At 34.4% G+C, this 14035-nt stretch overlaps 1 protein-coding gene and 1 long non-coding RNA gene across 2 annotated transcripts; both read right to left on the bottom strand.

Annotated features, from left to right (window-relative positions):
• Positions 1–2521: 2521 nt before the first annotated feature.
• On the bottom strand, positions 2522–3223 carry LOC107061242 (uncharacterized). The gene is made up of 2 exons (XR_001473870.1): positions 3020–3223; positions 2522–2887 (listed from the first exon to the last, which is right to left on the bottom strand). It is a non-coding gene; the product is annotated as an uncharacterized lncRNA (long non-coding RNA).
• Positions 3224–5078: 1855 nt separating this feature from the next.
• LOC102582087 (probable receptor-like protein kinase At1g67000) lies at positions 5079–8790 on the bottom strand. Its single transcript, XM_006350505.2, has 4 exons — positions 7855–8790; positions 6928–6948; positions 6697–6729; positions 5079–6534 (listed from the first exon to the last, which is right to left on the bottom strand). Exons 1-4 carry the CDS (start codon positions 8630–8632, stop codon positions 5444–5446), a joined length of 1923 nt encoding a protein of 640 aa, XP_006350567.1. The 5' UTR covers positions 8633–8790; the 3' UTR covers positions 5079–5443.
• Between the last annotated feature and the right edge of the window lie 5245 nt (positions 8791–14035).

Genomic DNA, 14035 nt, shown 5'->3' with positions numbered 1-14035 from the left:
TTATAATAACCCAGTACCCAAATTACCCCTCACTTAGTTGGACCTTTTAAACAAGTCAAACTTGAGTTTTATTTTCGCAGATTTCGTCGGGAACAAGTTCGCGACGCGGAGGTTTTCCCACACGGTTTTCATAAATTAAATCCGAGACAGTAGAGTTCGCGACGCGGACCAAAATTTTGGCCCTTGGTAGAGCTAGTCCGCAATGCGGACATGCTCCATCCAAGCACAATCTTAAGCTGCCTTGGCAGCTTGCTTGGCCAAGGTTGGGGTCCTCCTCAGGGACCCTTAGGGTGGCCCCCAGGGAGTCGTATCCGAACGTTTTGACCCTAAAAACATTTATTAAGACACTATAGTCACCTTCACTGAATTTAGACTCCAAACAACACATAAAAACACGAACAACATACTAGAACACACCAACACGTAAAGGACTAGTTTCCGAACGTCTTGGTCGTCCCTTGACGTTTGACTTCCAAACTCTTTAAAACTGACTTAAAAGGCTATTCTTCATTATTTTAACAGGTTATTAATGCATAAAACTCATGTGAGGCTCTACTTCATCCTACTTTATTTTGAGGATCGTTATAAAACTGGACTGTATATCTTTCATGAAAGATGTAGGTACATCTCTTAAGGTTTCAAATAATCAAGAATCATCGCAAAATATATTTTGTACAAAAAGATATAATCAAAACACTAACAGTTGATCATACATGATTTCTAATTCCGAAATCTGGACAGAACTTGTCCTATGTTGCGTCCCATATTTTGAATCCATAACAGCTAAATAAGAGTTTTACATAAAACATAAGAGTTGTAGGTATATGAATTAGATTTCCAAATCATATTTATTCACTATAAACGAAGTTCTAGAGAACGAGATATGCTTAAAATACCAAATACTACCCAGCTTAAAAACAGATTTCATCACTTACCAAAGGGAAGGGTGTGTCTCGAATTCAAGTCAAAAGGACCAAGTTTTTCTCTTGTGATTTTGAAGAACAATCTTTTTAGAAAGAGTTCTAAGGTTCTTAGACTTCAGGGAAACGAATTTAACTAAAGGAGGTGTGAAAATATAGTCACACAAGTGATGTTTATCACTTGTACAACTGTCCTTCAAAGGTGCTGCCCAAATGAAAGTGTACGCTGCCCAAAATGCATACATATATATACCTCACCACCCTTTCAAGTTATAGATAATCCTAATTAGAATATTACGTAAATAATCCCATACAATCCTTTAAATTACGATCACAATTATGTTAAGCAAGTTTGCAAATATCACAAAATTTCAAGTTCCCAAAATGAGAATAAAACATATTGTAGTAATTAAGCAATGGTGAATCGACATGCGACTCTTGGTCAGTATATAGGGGTGTTACAAGATACATGAAAGAGTGACGAGCAAGATGGGAGAGAGACGAACAAAATATACTATATATCTTAAAAACATGCGAATCCATTTGGATATAATGTATTTAGAACCAAGTACACCTAAACTTGACCCATGTATCTCATTTATTTGATCGTATCTGGAGACACCAAATTTGATAAGATATATAATATTGCAAACTAAAGTATATACAAGTAATTAACATTTAAACCAGTAAAATTTATGTAAGTTCTCCTTAAAATTAATTAGTTAAATAATTTAACTGATCCATTGATTTTATGATGGGACATGTATGAGATAGATAAGGCTCAACTAGAGGAAATGGAGAGATTCATTACTGGAGAGGAGCCTCTTCCGTAAAATTTGACGGATCATGATCAAACACAATTTTTAGCTTAGTTGAGCCTAACTAATTTGAACCCAAAGTAACAATTTTTAGCTTATTTGAGCCTAATTCATTTGAAGCTAAAATAACAAATTTTAACTTATTTGAGCCTAGCTCATTTGAACCTAAAGTAACAATTTTTAGCTTATTTGAGCCTAACTTATTTGAGCCTAAAGTAAATTTGGATGGGTCATGACCTAATCCAACTCCTTTTAATAATTTCAATTTCAACCGAATCCCTCTATTTGATACCCCTACAGAATATATAGGTTATTGTTGTTGTCAATGTATGATGTTTCAAATGGAGTAATGATGTGAACTGTGAAGAAGAATGGAATAGATGGATTTTGAAATTTAATTTGATATGAGTTTATTTAGTTTAATGGCAAATTAAACCCACCCAACCTAGGTCTCTTTTTAACCCAAAACCAGTCATTCAGTATTGGAAAATGGTAAAATATACCCCTGTCTATCAGAAATGATCTATATATACCCTTCATTATATATAAACTATTTCCAATACTACAGGGTATATTTAAGCCTTTTCCGGTCCAGTCTTTCAGGTCTCTACTCACTTCACTTCCTCTACTTTTCTTCCTGGTTTTCACTTCCATTTTTCCAGGCCCAACACATTTGATTTTCAGTTAGTTTAATTTTATTATTTTATTTTTAAAAGAAAATCTACTCAAAGTGAATCTTTAACTAAGCCATACACTGTATATCAGGACTCGCACTCATAAAAATGAAAGAAAAGTTATTGTGGATAAACATTTCATTGCTTGAACAAGGAAATACAGAAATAAAATTACAATACCACACCTCTCATTTTTTTTAGTGTCAAACTGAGTTGAACTAGCTGTTAATTTGAAAATCAAAGCTAAACTAGAAATCATTTTTGGAGATATGATGGGACGATTAAATCTTTTATTATTATATATATAAAAAAAAAAGAAACAGTAGTAAAAGTTAACAGTTTTGTTCGTTGGAGGAGGATGCTCTATTCATCAAATTATCATTCCATGTGTTCAAATTACGCCTTTTGCACTGCCACACCACTACTGCAATCAAGATTGAGAATCCCACAACAAATTTTATCACCATAATCACACCTGCAAAATTTCCCAAAAAAAAATAAGACACACAAGAGAATATAGCCTTAAAGGATGATTTTACGTGATAAACTCAAAGTTGAATGAGCACGAATAAAATTAAATCGACAGATCTGAATAATTGAGGCTTACGAAATACTGGATGATCATCGCAGTAAAAAAAGGCACATTGATCATAAGTTGTAGAACTCTGTGCTACAGAGGTTGTTATGAATGTAACAAATAGAAAAACACTAGCAAGAATTGATCTTCTTATCGACATTTTGTTGATTGAATATACAGAGGAAAACAGAAAGATATATTTGGATCTATTTCTTTTTTCTTGATGTGGTTTTATAGAGTGATGAAGTTTATATTTCTCTTTAGCGCGTCCAATACTTCAATTGACTTTGACTTGACTTGTATCACTTTGGAACATTTTGTCCACAAACGTTGCTTTCAGTGGAATTATGATAGGAGTGATTTATTAGTTGTCATAGTTGAAACATTCAGCTTGTATAGTATGCAAAGGGACTACTCTTACAAGTAGAGGCGTACCTAGAGGGGCGGGTTCATTTGAATCTCCTAATTATACAATATTTTTAGCGTACATCTAGGTAAAATAAATTTCATATATGGTCAGGTAACGACTATGAGTTTTTTTCCACCAAAGTAACTTAACTATGTTTTCTAAACATAAATTTGTCCTTACTAACCCATTGTCCCTCTTGGCTCTTGCTGCAGTTATACTCACAATACTATCATCTGAGGAGTACAATTTTGCAAGCCCAAAGTCAGATAGTTTGGGATTGAGATTTTAATAAAGAAGAATGTTGTGAGGCTTAATATCAAAATGTAAGATCTGCATGTTGCAGCCCTGATATAGATAGTATTGTCCCTTGAAAGACCCTGAGACAACGAGGCCAAGGCCATCATTTCAACGCTGCAATTCTCAGCCAAATCCGAAATTAACATGTCCCGTCCAATGGCAATATAGCTATGACTTTGTAAAGAATTCGAGAAAGGAGTCTTGTGTTGTGAATCACAGAAGGTACGTAAGCAATTGCTATAGATAATGGAAACAAAAGGATCATGATATTCAACAGTTGTGATAGTACCAGAAGTTGACTTCAGATAATGATACTTAGGAGTTAAAGCTCTACCAAATATTGAGGTGATAATAGATGTGTTAAAAGTAATCAGGAGGACAAGTTTAGTTCCTCGTCTGATGCTCCAAACCAGGGTCATGACAACTGATTTCTAGCACGCAATATCTTCTTGAATTCAAACTTATGACAGTACGATTTTTATGGCAATCAAGCTCATACTCGGAAACTCCACAATTCAGGGGATCTGCTTTCAATCTAAAAGGGAAGTGAATGTCATGAATATCACCACAAGAATTTGAGCTTCGCCAATAGTTGTGCAGACAACAAGAATAGAAATCCATATTTGTCTTGCCAACATCATATCTGCAATTCTTGAATCAATATTTGAACATTTAGCAAGGCAAATGTCAACTGTCTAATTATCCAAAGTTGATGTTTGATCTGGTCATAACAGCCGGATGAATGATGAAAGTCAGAAGTCAGCTCTATATAATTAATTACCCAATGGTATGCCTTTTATGTTGTTCTATTTGCTCAGACAGGCATTAAATTATATCAGGATAATCCTTTGCAAAGAAATACACTTCAATTTAATTGAGTTTAAGGCCTCAATTGAGCGAAGGAAATACCTTTCAAAAGAAAACTTTATGCCATTTCTGTGGTAGTTTAATCGTCAACCATTCATCTGTCAGAGAACCTGGGATGATCACTAAGATCTAACATGCAAACATCAGGAGCTTTAAGTTGCTTGGCTTCTGTGATGGAGGATACCATATATCTCTGCCTACTTATGAATTCTTTCTAAGTACTAAAGAAGGTCACGCCAACATAACTGTGGTTAAATTGTGCGTAGAGGGGATGCTAATAAGTTCTCTACTAGAAAATGCATGTTCTCAGTGATACCGATCAGGTTCTCCTTCTATCACACCAGTAGTACCAATGGTGCTGGAAGGAGTAGCAGATAACAGTAACCCTCAATGATTTATCTTGTATGAGTTATGGCAAGTTTAAATTCAGGCTATCATCTTAAAGGGCTTCTTTACCAAGAAATTGCTTCTCCTGAGAAACGGAAGATGCTCTCAATCCATAAAGACAATCAATGGTAGTTTAAACACAAAAAATTGAAGGTGTAATCATTTCCTTGTTTGATACATCTATGCTTGATAATTACCTTTTCCAAGAATTTACAACACCAACATGCAAACTAATTTACACTTTACTAAATCATCATATTACATTCAAATTCTTACCTAAAAAACTAGGAGGAACTAGTGTCACCACCATGGGACAGAAATGACTACTTGCTCGAAGATATAGGCATCTTTTCGTTCAACTCTTTTAATCCACAGTGACATCTCAAGGGAATGTTGGCCTGAGATTGAGCTCTTCTGATAGATATTGGATGCCGTGAACTAAATTAAGTGAATTTTGACTCTAGTTTTGCACAGCACAGTAAGTAGCCAACCACCTATACGTCACTGGAAATTTGTATTGTCTCAATACTGTCTCCAGCAATCTCACGAGGAGCTATAAAAGGTCTTGGGGGCATCTGTAGGAGTTCAACATTTCCTTCAAGCATTTCAACTACTTTGTTCATGGCAGGGCGATCAGCAGGCTTCATTTGTATGCACCACAAAGCCACAATCATCATCTTCTTGACAAGTCTCCTATCTTCCTCGCTTGCATCCTGTATCTCTATATCATTTCCTTCATTAAATTGGTCGTAAATCCATGCAGGAAAGTAGATTTGGCTTAAGTGGTCCTCAAATGGGTTCATGTTCTTCCTTCTGCCTGCCATTTCCATCAATAACATGCCATAGCTATATACATCGGCTTTGTGTGACACTCCTCCAATATTTTTATAAAACAGCTCTGGAGCCATGTAACCCATTGTCCCTCTAGCTGCAGTTAGACTCACAATACTATCATCTGAGGAGTACAGTTTCGCAAGCCCAAAGTCAGATATTTTGGGATTGAAATTTTCATCAAGAAGAATGTTGTGAGGCTTAATATCAAAATGTAAGATCTGAATGTCACAGCCCCGATGTAGGTAGTCTATGCCAGAGGCCACTCCAAGAGATATGTCGAACATTTGCTTGTAACTCAAGGAAACAGTTCCTTCTTGGGGAGATATGTACTTGTCTAAAGAACCATTGAGCATGAACTCATAAACCAAAGCACGTTTTGATCCCTCTACACAGAATCCAACGAGTTGCACAATGTTAACATGGTGAATCCTTCCAATTGTGGAAACTTCACTGATAAATTCTTGCCCACTCGCCATAGATTGGTGCATCATCTTCACTGCAACAAAAGGACCACTACGCAGTTTTCCTTTAAAGACAGTTCCATAGGCTCCTTCGCCTAGTTTTTCCTTGAATTTGTTAGTCATCTTTTTAATCTCAGAGTAGGAGTATTTAATTGGCAAGAGGTTGCTCTGGACTTGCAGGAAGTCTTCAATTGATTGATACATAGATAAGTGTCGTCTTCTCCATTTATACACTATTAATGCAGTCAGGAACACCAATCCAAAGAGAAGTCGTAACGATAGAATTGATACTGCATGATTTCAAAAATAAAAATGGAAGTCATCGACAAGAAAACCAGTACATCTTTTTCATAGGGGTAAATGGGTTTGAGAAAAGCTTCAAAAGCTAATTATTTTTCAGAATTCTGAGTGTGCGAAGAATGCTTATCCTTGAGTAAGATAAGAAGACTCACCTATAACTATTCCACCGTACAATATAGTAAGAACTGTCAAAACAGGCAAATCACAAAGGAAACATAAAGTTAGAGGATGTAAAATCATTGAGTCTTGAAGAAATAGCTTACAGCTATATAGTGCAATGAACGCAGATTCTATAAATGGTAAACATATTGCTTTAACGATCTCCTTTCAATGAAATGCTTAGTGTAATGAAGTTATTGCACTCCAGTATCTCAAATACGTACCGCCATAGTAGTGGATGCTACCTGCATTTGTCCAAATATAGGAATATGAGTAAAATACAGATGCTACATCTCAAAATAAGTTGCTGAGAATTGAAACTGATAAGCATAAGAAGAGGACCCAGGGGAGAGTTGAATACAAAAGAGATCCAAATTTTCTTATAACTTCAAAGGACAGACCCCATAGAGAGTGGATATAATAAATGAAAGAACCATGTCTCATCTTCGACCAGCTTTAATTGACAACCTAATCTGTCGTAAATCATGACACCTTAATTTGAAACTTGAAAGTACAGTTAAATTGCTCGGATGCCAGTTACATCATTTAAGGAGATGTTTCTGTTCTCACAATACCATATAACTTCAATAATTTTACCACCATCTACAATCTGAACAAACCATATCTTCAACCTCATATATGGGGATTGATTTTGTTAAAACAGATAACTCGAAAAGGTATTCCTAGTTGAACATAGTACAACAACAACAACAACATACCCAGCGTAGTCTCACAAGTGGAGTATGAGGAAAGGTGGTGTGTATGCACAAAAGCGGACCCACACTTGTAAGTGGGGTGCACGTGCACTCATTAACTTCGAAAAAAATCATGTATATATAATATATATATCTATCCTGAGAAACTGACAAAAACTAGAATATAATTAAAAGTGCACCCAAGAGAAGCAAATGAGTGCCCTTGTGTTGTTGGTACAAGCTAGAGAAACCATTCGTGAGACAAGGGTTCAAATCTAGTTTGAAGCTTTTTTTCGCTGTTTTTATTTTAAGTAGCTGAAAGTAATATTAGTGTGCTCGAAAAGTCTTTAAATCCTGGGTTCGGTGTATGCAGTCTTACCTCTACCTAGTGGTAAGGCTATCCCACAAGGGGGTATAAGTTGAACATAGTGAAATGTAAAATGAATTTTGACTTACAAGGGAGGGGAAGATCAAACCCCGAGTCATCATAGCAGCGGTGGCTGCAAGTAAAGCCGTCACCTTCAGCAAAACAGTTGCCTTGACTCGCTTCACATTCTCTGCACAAGAAGGTACGCTTCCAAGAAAGTTCAAATCCATAACTGAGGGCACCTTCAATGCTCGAAAGAGAAGTATTATCCCCCGAAAGCCCACGAGCCGAACCCCAACCCACCATTTCCACTCTGCAACTCTCAGCCAAATCCGAAATCAACATGCCCTCTCCTATGGCAACATAGCTATGACTCTTGTTCAGTGATCCACAGAAAGTAGTCTCCACATATCGCGAAGAATTTACAGTGGCCGAACAATAGACATAGATAATGGGAATGATCGAAATACCAAAGTCAAAAGTTGAGGAGTAAGGATAATTTGTGGTGAGATAATTAGGAGAAGAAGTACAGTTACTGTTTTTGTGCTCCAAACCAGGGTCAATTGCTCTGATCAAGAACTCATCATAGTTGATTTCGAGGACGTTGTATTTTCTTGAATTAAAAGTAATGACAGTACGATTGTTCTGGCAATCAAGCTGGAATCTTGAATCTCCACAATTCCCAGGATCAGATTTCAATCGAAAAGGGAAGTTGATGTTATGAATATCACCACAAGAAGAAGAACACTGAGTATTGTTTTGGGCTTCGGATATGTTTGTGCAAAATACAAGTAATACAAGAACAGAAATACAGAGCATTCTTACAAACATGTTATCTGCAAATACACTATGGAGCAACCATTTCATCAGAGGAGCAGGACTGCAATTAACAAAAGCTAATTATCCAAAATCTGGTCAGGGATTATAGAGAACCAAGGCAAAAAGTCAAAGTTCAATCACTTTTTTTTTTAGGTGGGGGTGTGGGGGAGAGTTTGACTGGGAAGCCTGTGAGGAAATGACCATTCCTTTTTGCTATTCACACTTTGTTTGGGCGATTGTTCCATATTGTTTGATGGATTGTAATGTATAGTATTGTATTGTGTTATATTGTATTATACTGTATTGTTTGAATGAATATAGTATTTGAATAGATTGTATCGTTTTGTATGTTAGATAATGTCATGCATTCATAATTTGAGTGAAAAATCTAAAACAAAAATAGGATACGAGTTAGAGGTACTATAAAAAAAGTATGATAAAAGATAAAATATGATTATTAAATAAAAAATAAAGATAAAATGAGAAGAAAATATTAAGGTAACGATGTGATCAGACCAAATCGATTATTACATAAAATGAGTCTTTTCATCATTACCTAACTATGAATCTAAACGATACGATACAATAGAATTTAAATAATAATAAAAATAAATATTGTATTTAAACTAACAATATAATACAATGCAACGAGCCTCCAAACAAGGTGTTAGTCTGTAATTGTTTTATAGAAGTGGTTTTAGAGACGCACATATTAAGAAATCAATCAATTTTGGTTTGAAGCTAACATCTCATAATTGTCAACTTATGTCACTGACTATTAAGCCAAAGTGTTGCTCATTCCGTACATTTTTAATCATTCAAACGACTAAACTATTTTTATTTGTCATTTTTAATATATTACTTAGAAAAATATGTTATTTTATATGAGAACTTAAAAACGAAAATTCATTATCACTTTATCACCGGCTTGTAAAACTTAAAAAGCTCAAATCAAATAAAGTACAAATATCCATTCAATAACTTGAAAGAATTAGGAAAATTAAAAGATTTAAGCAAAGAACAAATACAATCAATCAGATAAAAATATTAAAAACATACAAGACTAATTAGATTGAGAGAATTGCTTAGATAGTAAGCATCTTCCTTCATGTTCACGTCACTAATAAATGAACAAAAAGGTGGAAGCTACAAAGTACGGTAAAAAAAAAATAAAAAAATTGTCCTAATGTTCTGAACTAAATACACAAAAGCTGAACAAATCCTAACAATTCTTGTTGGTTTTAGGAGCATTTTAATATTTTAAAATTATGTTGAAGTGCTGTCTCCAATTCCATGGCTTCATACCTGTCAGAAATTAAACCATTATACCTTAATTACGCAGCATGGTGCATTGCTCTTTTAGCCGTTGAATTTGGCTTAATTGTCACACTTCATTGCTGATTAAGTTTGATGTGAACGTTGGCCATTTTTGTTGTCCGTTGTGGCTTTCTGTCAGAACGTGTAGTGGTCAACTATGACCATTACTTCCTCACTCTTTATTTCGAATTATTATTTGTAACTTATGTAACTCCTAAGGCTATTATCTTCACTATTTACTATCCCATTATCTTCCTATTCATTGCTAGGAAGACTTCTTGTAGTATAAATAGTAGTGGTCTTCATTTTGTTTAGATAGAAGAAAATAGAGAGTGCATAAAGTTTGTCAAAAAAAAGAGTTCTTATTAGTTGAAGGAAGATGTTCTTTTTGTAGAGCTTCGGACTCAACTCCTGTCCAGAGTTGTTGAGTTATACTTTGCGTTAAGGCTGTTGTATCCTGGAGGGGACAAGTCAAGAAGGACTACTGTTGGACCGGTAAAAAACATTTGCTGCAATGAGCTTGAATCTCCTTAAAGAGAGCAAGATATCCGCGCCTCAACCTGAAGAGATTTATTTTGTTCATTTTATTTTCAATTGTAATCTTGCAATTTTATTATATTGTAATTTTTCACTAACAATTTTAAGGAGACTCAAGAATGACTACAATTAAAAAAACCGCGGATGTCAAGATGGGAGACCTTAACAAGTCATTTCGGTTCAATGGTAACCATTTCAAAAGATGGAAGGGTAAAATACTTTTCTACTTCAGTCTTCTTAATGTTTCTTATGTGTTAACTGAGAAGAATTCTAATAAAGTTGATGACACTTCCATGGATGATGATGAACTTATTTCTCATCATGAGAAAGTGGAAAAGTACGATGGTGAAGAGGCAAAGGGCCAAGATGCACTTTTACAAAAAGAAGAGAGCAACATCACAACGAAGGTAAATTTAATTACTTCAAATAATGCTACTCTTGAAACTCACAAAAATACTTCTTTGAAGCTTAAGAAGAAAAAAATTAAGAAAAATAATAGTAGACCTCCCAAGAAAAATAATGGTGAAATTAACCAAGCACAAAATCAACAAGTTCAAGATAAGGGGCCATGCTTTGTTTATGACAAGAGTGGGCATATTGCTCGATTTTGCAGATTTCGAAAACGTGGTCTTAACCCTCAGGCAAATGTTACCGAAGAACCTTTTGTGGCGGTGATTACCGACATAAACATGGTTGAGAGTGTTGATGGATGGTGGGCTGATTCTGGTGCAAACCATCATGTCTGTTATGATAAAGACTGGTTTAAAAAATATACTCATTTTGAGGAGCCCAAAAACATCGTGATTCACATACTACTCAACTGCTTGGAATGGGAAATGTCAAATTGTGTTTTACCTCTGGAAGGGTGTTAACTTTGAAAGATGTACTTTATACTCTTTCCATGAGAAAAAAATTGATGTCTAGTTTTCTTCTTAATAAAGCAGGTTTTAAACAAATTTTTGAATTTGATCAATATGTAATTGTGAAGAAGGGTATTTTTGTGGGGAAGGGGGATGCTTGTGATGAGATGTTTAAACTGAATGTTGAAATGAATAAAGTTTCTACTTCTGTTTATATGTTTTCTTCTTACCAATTTTTTGGCATGCTCGTTTGTGTTCATATTAATGATCGTTATGTTGGAATCATGAATAGTTTTAGGATTAATCCAATGGTTAAAAAGAATTTTGAAAAGTGTTGAGGCTTGTAGTAAAGCCAAAATCGCTAAAAGGCCTTATTTCCAAGTTGAAGAAAAACTGATTTGTTAGAATTAGTTCATACTGATATTTGTGAACTTGGTGGAATTTTAACTCGTGGAGGTAATAGGTACTTTATCACTTTCATTGATGATTTTTCTAAGTTTACATATGTTTACTTGATGAAAAATAAAAGTGATGCTTTTGAAAATTTTAAAACTTATCTCCATGAGGTTGGAAAATCAGTTTGGAGGAAAAATAAAAGAATTAGAAGTGATAGAGGCCGTGAATATGAATCAAATGAGTTTAATTCATTTGTTAGATCATTGGGAATAATTCATGAAACTACTCCTCCTTATTCTCGTTTCATCTAATGGTGTAGCGGAAAGGAAAAATAGAACTTTGGTTGAATTGACTAATGTCATGCTTATTGAGTCACATGCACCTTTAAATTTTTGGGGTGAAACTATTTTGACTACTTGTTATGTGTTGAATCGTGTGCCTCATAAAAAGTCAAAATTGACACCTTTTGAATTGTGGAAAGGTTACAAGCCAAGTTTGGGATATCTAAGAATTTGGGGTTGTCTAGCCTTTGTGAGGCTAATGGATCCCAAGATTACAAAGTTGGGTAAGAAAGTTACTACTTGTGTTTTTCTTGGTTATGCTTCAAATAGTACATCCTATAGATTTTTTAATCTTGAAGATAATATTGTGATAGAATCGGGTGATGCTATTTTTAATGAGAATAAATTTCCTTTTGATTCTAAAAATAGTGGGGGTCAAAGGAATGAACAAAATATTTTGTCACTACCTAGTTCTTCTACTTCTACTTTGAAAAATAAGAAGTTAATGATTTTGAGTTAAGAAGAAGTAAAAGAGCTAGAGTAGAAAAAGATTTTGGTCCTGATTTTTGTGTGTTTAATGTTGGAGATGACTCTCTCACTTTGAATGAATCATTATCTTCACATGATTCTATTTTTTGGAAAGAGGCTGTAAATGATGAAATGGAATCACTGATTTCTAATAAAATTTGAAAGTTAGTTGATTTACCACCGGGTTGTAAAACTATTGGTTGCAAATGGGTCTTACGAAAAAAGTTGAAACCGAATGAATCTATTGATAAATATAAGGCTAGACTAGTTACAAAAGGTTTTAAACAACTAGAAGGCCTAGAATTTTTTTATACTTTTTTACCGGTAACAAGAATTACATCCATTAGACTTTTAATTGCTATGGCTACAATTTTTTATTTACAAATTCATTGTAAAAATTGCTTTTCTAAATGGAGACCTAAATGAGGAAATTTATATGGATAAATCTGAGTCTTTTGTTGAAGCAGAACAAGAAAACAAAGTGTGTAAATTTATTAAATCTCTATATGGCTTGAAACAGGTACCAAAGCAATGGCATGAAAAATTTGATTCCTGCATGATTGAAAATGGTTTTAAAACAAATGAGTGTGATAAGTACATATATCACAAGTCATGGAATAATTCACATGTGACTATTTGCCTATATGTTGATGATTTGTTGATCTTTGACTCTAACATGAATGTTATTGATGAAGCTAAAAATATTCTTAAAAGCCATTTTGATATGAAAGATCTTGGTGAGACAAATTTTATTCTTGAAATAAAATAACAAGAACATGTGAGGGAATTTTCCTTGACCAGTCACATTATGTTGAGAAAATTTTGAAAAAATATAACTTTCATGATTGCAAGCATGTTGTAACTCCTTTTGATTCAAGTGTTCACTTATTTCCTGTTGAAAGTGAAAATGATGTAATAAATCAAAAGGAATATGCTAGCATAATCGAAAGTTTGAGATATGTAACTGATTGCACTAGGCCTGATATTACATATGCAGTAGGAGTACTTGGCAGGTTTACAAGCAAGCCAGGTAATGAACATTGACATGCTATAACAAGAGTCATGAGATATTTAATTGGAACAAAAAATTGTGGTTTGTTCTATAAAAAATATCCTGATGTACTTGAAGGCTTTTGTGATGCAGATTGAAACACATTATCAGGTGATTCCTGTTCTACCACTGGTTATGTCTTTACTTTAGGTGGTGGTGCTATTTGTTGGAGATTAAAAAAGCAAACTATAATTGCTAACTCTACCATGGAGGTTGAACTAATTGCTTTAGCTTCAGCTAGTGAGGAAGCGAATTGGTTAAGAGATTTATTATTTCAAATACCTTATTTGTAAAAACCAATTCCTCCTATTTAATTCATTGTGATAGCACCGCTGCGATTGGTAGAGTTCAAAACCGTTATTACAGCGGTAAATCCAGACCTATAAGGAGGAAGGAGGAAACACAGTAATGTAAGATCGTATTTGACAAGTGGTACCATTAATGTTGATTATGTCAAATTTTGTGATAATCTTGCAGATCC

Source organism: Solanum tuberosum, unplaced genomic scaffold, assembly GCF_000226075.1.
Source record: "Solanum tuberosum cultivar DM 1-3 516 R44 unplaced genomic scaffold, SolTub_3.0 scf00126, whole genome shotgun sequence".
NCBI classification, from domain to species: Eukaryota; Viridiplantae; Streptophyta; class Magnoliopsida; order Solanales; family Solanaceae; genus Solanum; species Solanum tuberosum.
The sequence above is the reverse complement of the archived record's forward strand: the minus strand, read 5'-3'. Positions and strand labels throughout refer to the sequence as shown.

Bases quoted from the DNA above. Each gene is read 5' to 3' on its own strand.
- LOC102582087 (XM_006350505.2), bottom strand. From the start codon at position 8,632: ATGAAATGGTTGCTCCATAGTGTATTTGCAGATAACATGTTTGTAAGA. The intron at 6,949-7,854 runs GTAAGTCAAAAT...GGACAAATGCAG, and splicing joins GTTTGATCTTCCCCTCCCTT to GTAGCATCCACTACTATGGC. The intron at 6,535-6,696 runs GTGAGTCTTCTT...GAAATCATGCAG, and splicing joins GTACGGTGGAATAGTTATAG to TATCAATTCTATCGTTACGA.